This window comes from Clarias gariepinus, chromosome 15 (assembly GCF_024256425.1).
Source record: "Clarias gariepinus isolate MV-2021 ecotype Netherlands chromosome 15, CGAR_prim_01v2, whole genome shotgun sequence".
In the NCBI taxonomy this organism is placed as follows: Eukaryota; Metazoa; Chordata; class Actinopteri; order Siluriformes; family Clariidae; genus Clarias; species Clarias gariepinus.
This window is the reverse complement of record NC_071114.1, coordinates 3,235,001-3,245,000: the sequence shown is the minus strand read 5'-3', so window position 1 is coordinate 3,245,000 and position 10,000 is coordinate 3,235,001. Positions and strand designations below refer to the sequence as shown.

The 10,000-nt window shown below is 45.0% G+C and overlaps 1 protein-coding gene across 5 annotated transcripts in view; it reads left to right on the top strand.

The window, feature by feature from the left end:
* nav2a (neuron navigator 2a) overlaps positions 1-10,000 on the top strand; it is a 124,786-nt gene that overhangs the window by 102,605 nt on the left and 12,181 nt on the right. For 3 of the 5 annotated variants that reach the window (XM_053513134.1, XM_053513132.1, XM_053513130.1), the window contains 10 exons: positions 475-601; positions 1,045-1,351; positions 1,764-2,379; positions 2,741-3,079; positions 3,282-3,347; positions 3,839-3,996; positions 5,352-5,531; positions 7,453-7,505; positions 8,617-8,640; positions 9,523-9,597. In XM_053513134.1, the coding sequence (XP_053369109.1) occupies positions 475-601; positions 1,045-1,351; positions 1,764-2,379; positions 2,741-3,079; positions 3,282-3,347; positions 3,839-3,996; positions 5,352-5,531; positions 7,453-7,505; positions 8,617-8,640; positions 9,523-9,597 (1,945 nt within the window). The remainder of the gene's footprint in view (positions 1-474; positions 602-1,044; positions 1,352-1,763; positions 2,380-2,740; positions 3,080-3,281; positions 3,348-3,838; positions 3,997-5,351; positions 5,532-7,452; positions 7,506-8,616; positions 8,641-9,522; positions 9,598-10,000) is intronic. The other 2 variants (XM_053513131.1, XM_053513133.1) reach the window with 2 other exon arrangements.

Sequence of the window (10,000 nt, the reverse complement as noted above, 5' to 3'; positions counted from 1 at the left end):
GTGGGATTGTGTGTGTGATGTTTTGAGTAAATGTGATCCTTACGTGTTGATATTTGTGACAGTGGAGGAGGAAGTGCAGCAGTGTAGTCTGGACTGGGTTTGTGTCTGACTGTCCCAGTGCTCCAGATACACTCTCCACATCTGATCAGTAATGTGTGTGTGTGTGTGTGTGTGTGTGTGTGTGTGTGTGTGTGTGTGTGTGATTAGACATGTGAGCAGTGCTGCTCTGATTCTGCAGTGTTAATCTGAGTGTTAATCTATGAGTTAATCTGACACTCTGATCATTTTGATTCATACACATTTTCTAAATAAAATTAAATTGAGTGAGTCTCTCTTTCTGTCTCTCTTTCTGTCTCTCTTTCTGTCTCTCTCTCTGTCTCTCTCTCTGTCTCTCTGTCTCTTCCTCTTCCTCTTTGTCTCTCTCTCTCTGTCTCTCTCTTTGTCTCTCTGTCTCTCTCTGTCTTTCTCTCTCAGTTGGGACGACAGCAGTTCAGTCAGCAGTGGGATTAGTGATACGATCGACACTGATGACATCCACACCAGTTCGTCCATCAGCTCATACACACACCCCTCTGCTACGTGTAGAACCCTGAGCACACAGGTAACACTCTCTCGTACAGTCGGTACGTGTGCTGGTGTTAATGATTCCTCATCCCCCCTGAATGTCTCAGACTGCAGTTCATTATTCAGATGTTCCTACACCGAACATCCGTAACCTCGCTAATTGAAATGATTCTGCTTAGAGAGTTAGAGACGTAGGAGATGAAAGTCTGCTATTGCGGTCTTGTTTCATGGACGCTCTAACATCGGGGTCAGTCTGATATTGTTCATGACGCACTAACACCCACAGCCCTAACCCAAACAGAGATCAGAACTCCCTCTGGGTGACATGCGGCAGGCCTTTGTGAAGCTGAAGTGTCGGTCATGTGTAACAACATCGTTCTCTAATTACATTTATAAATTCAGTTACAAAATAATCTTACATAGCTTGATGTATTCTCTCATGTGTGGTTAATTTTTAATCATGTGTTTATACGTTTTTAGCCGCAGACCGACGCTGAGAAACATTCGGTGGTCGAGCGAAACTCGAGCTGGTCTTGCGATGAGGTCAGGAAATCAGACTGTGGATCGGACAGCGGCGTGAAGATGGAGTCCGGCTCCAAATGGCGGCAGAACACTTCTGATGTACCAGATGAGTTGGATAAGGGAGGACCCGGGAAGAGGGGTGGAGCCATCTCTCAGACTGGTTCGTGGAGGCGGGGCATGAGTGCCCAGGTGGGCGTGACTACGCCACGCACGAAAAACACGACGGTTACCTCAGGACCAGGCGTGATGAAGAGCCATGGGAGCGGTGTGTGTGCTTTAGCTACGGTGCTACTCTGTCCGTCCGTAGAGTCTGAAACACCACGTGTGTCCTAATGAGCAGTCCACATAGGGATCACTGTCTGTCTGAGTGTACATGATTAGTGAATGTTGTGTGTGTGTGTGTGTGTGTTTGCTTCATAATGCGCTGCCAGGTGTGGGTTGTTTCCTGAATATCTGAGGGTCATGAAGCGCTACAGGTCATTAGATGTTAGTTTTCTTGTGCCGTATCCCTGAGTAGCCTGCAGCCTGTGTGTGTATAGAGTTACTACATTCCACTCTTAAAAACTCTTCTTTCTGATGCAGAAGGACAAACTATATTTATTTAACTTAAGTCACCTAATTTATAACGGCTTCTTGTTATGATAAATGAAATTATTTGTGCTGTCTGTCTGTTGCAGCTAAAACCGATGACGCTAAAGTGTCAGAGAAAGGCCACGTTTCTCCCCACGCTAACATCACCCAAAGTTGTGACCCCACCTCCTCGCGTGTTTCCTTTGGCTTTAAGAAGCCCACATCCGGGTCTATATCTGCTCCCGCTGCCACGGCGACGACCTCCAGCACAGCCACAGTGTCAGCCAGCAGAGTCACGGTCATCAGTGGCTCAGCCACACTGGGGAAAATCCCCAAATCCACCGCACTGATGGTGGGTGGAGTCAGGACTGGTCTGAAAGGGTCAGCTCCAGAGGAGGACGGCGGCCTGGGGACCAGCGTCAGGTCCACGCTGCAGTACCGCAGTCTACCACGACCTTCACGCTCCACCCACAACCGCTCATCCACCAGCAGCATCGAATCAGGATCGAGCAGCCGAGGCCCTACCGCCAGCGCTACCGTCTCGGCTAATAAGACACGAGAGTCCATCCAAAACGCAAAGACCAATCAGACGGACAAGGAAAAGGGCGGAGTCTCGGAAACTGACCACTTGAGAGCGAATGTTGTTGGCTTGAGTTCAACAATTCCACAGACAGCAAGACAGGGGAGTAAATATACAGAGGTCTCATCTCCCACACTGCGCAGGTACACACACACACACACACACACACACTTTTTTTGCTAGTAAATATCTTTTGTGTGAGAAACATTTGTTAACTGTAAGATCAGACATAATTAATATTTTAGGTTTGAAGGTGAACAGAAGTGAACAGAACCCACCAGCACTCCTAATGTGCCTCGCTAGCGGATTCGCTTCGTAGCTAAAGCTTTTAATCTCCTAGTTAATTTCCTTCTAACAGATTAATTTCATTCATCTGCTTGGCAGTGTTGCCCGCTGTAAGGTCAGAGAAATGCCCGTCCCAGAGTTCTCTTTTACCCAGGCCTCTCAACTCTATGTATTTTGTACTTTTCCTCCTCCCTGTCTGTCCTGTCCTGTCCCTCGTAGGCTGTTTGGAGGTAAAGCAGCGAAGCAGGCCACTGTCACAGACAACCTGAAAAACTCTGTGGTCATTTCCAACCCTCATGCCACCCTGGGACACCCCTCTGTGCCCTCCGCCGGGCTCCTTGACTCCCCCTCGGTGGGCAGTAGTGGGGGCGCGGGGGGCAGCGAACTGGTATCCAGCCCTGGCTCGGGTTACTCAGGGGGCACGGGCACTTGGGGCCACCCATCTGTCAGCAGCATGCACACCAGCTCGGAGTCAATCGACATGTCAGTCAGCAGCGGGCATCAGCGTGACAACGGGCACCACCCGCTCACTCGCACGGGAAGCGCCAAGACGGAGAGGTGAGTCATCATCAGAGGCCTCCAGTGGGATTCTTTGGTATTTTAGGTATTTACTGAAGATGTACAGTTTGGGGTATTTGGACGGAGGATGGGTTTATTAGTTTAAGGTTAGCTTTAGTTTCCCCAGTAACATACACATGTTTCTTCTCAAAGACAACCATATTCTCTTTTTCTCTCCTCTAATCCCTAATTCCTCTATTAGTCCCTTCTCTTCCCCTTCTGCTAGTCCCAAATTCAGCCGCAACACCTTGCCTCGGAAACAGGACAGGTAAAGGTGTTTGTGTGTTAAACCATTACTGCTAACTAACACCTGTGCGTTTGTCATTTGCCCTTGCATTAAATTTTTTTAATGACTCCCTCTAGTGGTTCCTTTGCCTAAATGCTTTGCTGAACCCCACTGATGTATCAGCTTCTGGGATTTTTTTTATTTGCTCTCACAGAAAGTGTGTGTGTGCGTGCGTGCGTGCGTGCGTGCGTGCGTGCGTGCGTGCGTGCGTGCGTGCGCGCGTGTGTGTGTGTGTGAACTCTTTGAGTGCTGTCTTGTGTGTTGTACAGCTTTATCTTTGAACAAGCTGCTAGCATGCTGATGGCTGATGTTGAGTAAAGCTTTGCTTGTGAGCTCGGTCAGACTCAACAGCTTTCACATCTCTCTCTTCCACACACACACACACACACACACACACACACACACACACACACAGTGAAGCACTATTGAGAGTATTATTATTCACAGTGATGACCTGAGATGCCTCCCCGCAGGTACACCCCCTCGCCACAGCTCCGCCCAGAAGAGGCACGTGATTGGCTGCGCTCGCATTCCATCAGTGGATTGCAGGACTCGACCAGTAACTCACCTTTTTCTACTGGCTCCAGCTTGACTTCGCCTTCTGGGACACGGTTCAATTTCGGACAGCTCGGTAAACTGGGCTTCTTTATGTCGATATATTTTATGACATACTTTAGCACTATACTCCATCACCGCACTCCAACACTATACTCCATCAGCATACTCCAACACTATACTCCATCAGCATACTCCAACACTATACTCCATCACCATACTCCAACACTATATTTCATCACCATACTTTAACACTATACTCCATCACCATACTCCAACACTATACTCCATCACCATACTCCAACACTATATTTCATCACCATACTTTAACACTATACTCCATCACCATACTCCAACACTATACTCCATCACCATACTTCAACACTATACTACATCACTATACTCCAGCACCATACTCCACGCACTATACTCTATCACCATACTCCAACATTATACTCTATCACCATACTTCAACTCTATACTCCATCACAGCATTCCAACACTATACTTCATCACAGCATTTCAACACTATACTCCATCACTATACTCCATCACCATACTCCAACACTATACTCCATCACAGCATTCCAACACTATACTCAATCACTATACTCCATCACCATACTCTATCACCATACTTTAACACTATACTACATCACTATACTCCAGCACCATACTCCAAACACTATACTCCATCACCATACTCCAAACACTATACTCCATCACCATACTTCAACACTATACTCCATCACCATACTCCACCACTATACTCCATCACCATACTCCAACACTATACTCCATCACAGCACTCCAACACTATACTCCATCACAGCATTCCAACACTATACTCCATCACCATACTCCAACACTATACTCCATCACAGCATTCCATCACTATACTCCATCACTATACTCCACCACTATACTCCATCACCATACTCCAACACTATACTCCATCACCATACTCCAACACTATACTCCATCACCATACTCCAACACTATACTCCATCACCATACTCCAACACTATACTCCATCACAGCATTCCAACACTATACTCCATCACTATACTCCACCACTATACTCCATCACCATACTCCAACAATATACTCTATCACCATACTCCAACACTATACTCCATCACCATACTCCAACACTATGCTTCAACACTATACTCTATCATTATACTTTATCACTGCACTCCAATTTTGTATTCAAACACTGTACTCACCACTTTACTCACACTGTCTCTAAATCTTTACTCACCACTGTACTTGCCACTTTACTTAAACACTGTACACAACACTGTACACAACACTGTACACAACACTGTATTTAAACTATGAATATATAATTATCCTGGATATTTTAAACACAGTGATGAGCTGGTGTAAGTAATGGGCATCCATATGTGTGTATGTGTGCGTTTGCAGCCAGTCCCACCGCCACAGCTCAGATAAACCTTGTGAGTCTGCGCACCAGCAGTCTGACCAATCAGGACACAGTGCTGGACACCTGCACGGAGGGCCGTCTGAGAAACTCCTGTGTCTCACTGGACGAAAAAAGCCGCATCATGAGTCGCTCAGCCTCCTTCAGAGACGGGTTTGAAGAAGGTGAGGGAACAGAAAGGAGTGACGGAGGGAGGTGGGAGGTGCTGGCACAGAAGAAGTTTGTGAGGTCAATGCCCTGAATAAGACACTTAACTCTCTTGTGCTCAGCTTCAGCCATTTAGTTATGTGTTATATGTCAACGATAATAAAAAAAGGAGGAAAGAAGTGAGAAGGACACATGGATGGAGTGATGGAGGGAAGCAGACCGGTGTGCAGTCGAGTGGCGGCAGTAACACACTTAGATTAATCAGGTCATGCTGATTAATTTTCAGTTACTGCCCTGTCGTCCGTTACCTGTCGTTTATATAAAAGTCTTTTCCTATCCCTCTCTCCATCTCTACGTCTGTGGTGGTCTTGAGTAAAGTGCAGCGGTGCATCATCCATCCATTCATAAAAAACCCTCTGGGCAAAAACCATGTGTTAGTGGTTTTGTACAACAGAATCAGTGTATTATATCTGTGTAAAGAACATCTTGCACACACACACACACACACTGGGTGGTTCTCCCTCTCTTACTCTCCTATTTGATCTTTCACCCATGTGTCATCACATCACTTCCTCGCGTGCTCCCTCGGGGTCGTCGCTTTGTCTGTGGTTGGTCTGAGACTGTGTGATTTTGCCCTGACGTGTAATTTGATGCTACACACCCGTGTGTTTCTCTCGGCTCACGGTAAGCCGAACATTATCTCTGTAAGCCGGGGTTCACACCAGGCGTGTTGTTTCCAGAAAAAGTGCTGCCTTAAGCAGTTTTCTTTTTACTGATACACATAAAGCAGCTCACGCTACAGAGCAACACTGTTACCATGGCAACACTCACCACTTAGACCTGCCTGGGCTAGTCAGATTATTGTTATTGTTATTATTATTATTATCATTATTATAACCCTGAGTAGGAGATGAGGACGAAGATCCTTCTGTTTAGCGTAAAAGATGAAAGAATTTAGTTTGTGTAAGTTCAAATTAAAAATTTTATTTGTCACATACACAGTCATACATTGTACGATATGCAGTGAAATGCTTAGACGACCATGACCTTAAAAATATATATATTTAGGGTTTTATTAAGAAAAAACTAATCATAGCACTGCAGTCACACACACACACACACACTTATAAAATATTTTTAACATTAACATTTGAGCATTTGGCAGACGCCCCTATGAAGAGCAACTTACATTTGATTAAATTTTTTATAGTTGTTTTACATCTGTGCGGTTGACGGTTAAGGGCCATGCTCAAGTGCCCAACAGTATCAACTGCAGTGCTGGGGTTTGAACCTGGGACTTTCTGATCTGTAGTCCAATGCCTTAACCACTGAGCCAACCCTGACCCCATTTTTTTTAGATTTAATAAATAAAAAAAATTCTCAGGTAAGACATATTAACATTTATCCATATAGTGTATTTTCACTTTGATGGTAAAGTATTTGGCTGAACCTACAATGACATTGTATTCTAATACATACACGTGAGTATGGAGTCGGTCCCCCTTTTGCAGCTCTAACAGCTTCCACTCTTCTTTGAAGCCCAACCACAAGATGTTGAAGTGTTTCTGTGGGATCTCGTGCCCATTCATTCTGTAGAGCATTTATGAGGTCAGACACTGATGTTGGGTGAGAAGGTCCGATGGGGTTGAGCTCAGGGTTCTGTGTTTGGGCCGGTTCTTCCACACTAACTCATCACACCATGTCTTTATAGTCTTTGCTTCGTGCACTGGAGCTTCAGTCATGTTGGAGTAGTGAAGGGCCTTAAACAAACTGTTACCACAAAGTTAAGTGTAGCATAGTATTGTCCAAGATGTCTTTTTATGGGACATAATGTCTCTAATTGAAACAGCTGAATTCAATAATTAACAGGTTTGGAGGAGTCCGTACTTTTGTCCATATAGTGTGTCTGACCCCTGTGTTTCCCTTTTTCTCCTCCAGTGCACGGTTCATCTCTTTCCCTGGTCTCCAGCACGTCCTCCATCTACTCCACGGTGAGTGTTAGCTACCTGTGCAGGTACAGCTGGAGATGTGTGGCATGGGGCAAAGAGGGTGGGGGCAGATAGAGAAGAGAAGAGAGGAACATAAGAGTGAAGGCATGTTGTGAGTGTAAGGAAACTAAAGAGTGGATCAGTCACGCCGGCGCTGAGGGCAGAGCTGTGGGAGTGTCTCAGAGAGAGAGAGAGGAGGGACAGAGGACAGAGTGGAGCTCTTAATCTGTGGAAGAGAGAGAGAGAGAGAGAGATGAGAGAGAGAGATGAGAACAAGAGAGATTCTGAGAGTTTGAGAGAGACAGATATTAAGAAATAATAATATTAACAAGTGAAGATGATGGCGACTCTGACTATCTGTGATGTGAGTGCTTGGCATAATACGGTAAGATCTCTCTGTCTCTCTCTCTCTCTCACACACACACACACACACACACACACACACACACACACACACACACACACTGGAGCTATTCGTGTAAATACACTTTGTGTCTATGTACTTGTATTAAACATGGATTAAATATTTTATGAATTAAATGGACAAGTGTCTTTTTAGGATACTAAGGATATTATACAAATTTTATGTGTGTGTGTGTGTGTGTGTGTGCGAGAGAGATCTTTCTAATCCGTCTGTTATGTCTGAGAGACCGGTTGTCATGTGCCTGATTTATCTGATCTGATCTGCATGTCTGTCTGTCTGTCTGTCTGTCTGTCTGTCTGTCTGCATGTCTGTCTGCATGTCTGTCTGTCTGTCTGTCTGTCTGTCTGTCTGTCTGTCTCTCATGTGTAATGGAGTGTGTGTTCCATTCGTCAAGCTATTTTTCTTAGTGATAATATCTGAATTGGTGCTGCTTTAGGGTGTGTGTGTGTGTGTGTGTGTGTGTGTGTGTGTGTGTGGTGAAAAACAGCATGTGCTGTCATGCAAGCACAAAAACAAAAACACAGACAAGTGTAGGTGGAGATGAATGATCTATCAGGTTGTTGTCATAACACACTGTACTAGTACAATAATGCACCCTGTGTGTGTGTGTGTGTGTGTGTGTGTGTGTGTGTGTGTGCGTGTGTGTTGAAATTATAGTAAATTATTTTCTTTGTTTTCTTTTTTTCTTAGAATGAAGAGAAGTCACAATCAGAGGTAAGCAAACACATGTGCGCGCACACACACACACACACACACACACACACACACACACACACACACACACACACACACTCTGTCTCTCTCTCTTACGGGATTTTCCCTACTTGTGTGTATATGTACGTGTGTGAGTGTGTGTGGGTGTGTGAGCGTGTGTGTTCTCCATGACCTGTAGTAAAGGCCTGCCTGAGGGTGGTCTCACACAGGTCCTGTTTCATGCTCATGTTCAGTAAGTGTGTATACGAACCCATCGCTGTGGCCCTGAAACACTGATGTGAAATCAGTCCCGTCTCAGGGACACAGTGGAGCGTCCAGGACACACACAGTCAGGACAGGTCTTCCTCTCAGCGACAGCACACCTCCTTTCCTGCTCCAAACAGGAAGTGTGTGTGTGTGTGTGTGTGTGTGTGTGTGTGTGTGTGTGTGTGTGTGTGTTTTGGTTTACAGTCTCTGTTCAACATCACAGAGTGTAGCCATGACAACCATTATATACCTGCGGCACTACTGTGTGTGTCCACATGACTCAGCAGGAGTGACGTAGTGTATCTTGTTCTCTGATCTTAACTTGTGTGTTGTCTGTACACGCACGCACGCACGCACGCACGCACACACACACACACACACACCCACACACTGACGAACACACGAACACACCTACAGCTCTTCTATTATTCCTCCTCTTTATTATTGTCTTAAACACACCTGTGCAGGTGAGGTCTTTACTGCTGCCTCACCTACATTCACTATTTTATAGCTTTTCTTTTCTTTCTCTCTCTTCGTCTCTCTCTTTTGATCCACATTGTGTTTGTTGTTCAACAGCAAGATCAATAATAATAATAATAATAATAATAATAATAATAATAATGATGTCTTTTACAGATTCGGAAGTTGCGCAGAGAGCTGGATGCCTCGCAGGAGAAAGTGTCAGCACTGACAACACAGCTGAGTGCTAATGTGAGGGCACACACACACACACACACACACACACACACACACACACACACACACACACACACACACACACACACACAGTCCTGCTTTAGGTGTTATTCCACAGCAGAGTGGGTGTATGTAACCGGTTCTTCATGACGTGAGTGTGTATTATGTGATTGTTAAATCAGGAACGTGAACTGAATTCCTCAGTGCTGTCACACACACACCACCTCACACACTCCTAATAAAGTCCTGCACATGAACGTAATAAGCAAGTTAATCCCTATCGATCGGAATCGATATTATCATGATACATCTGTGTCGATTCTATAAGTATCACAATTTTATAAATATTCTGATTAGATGCCCTAATTTTATTACAATTTTAAACTTTTTAATAAGTTAAATGGGTAATTAAACATCG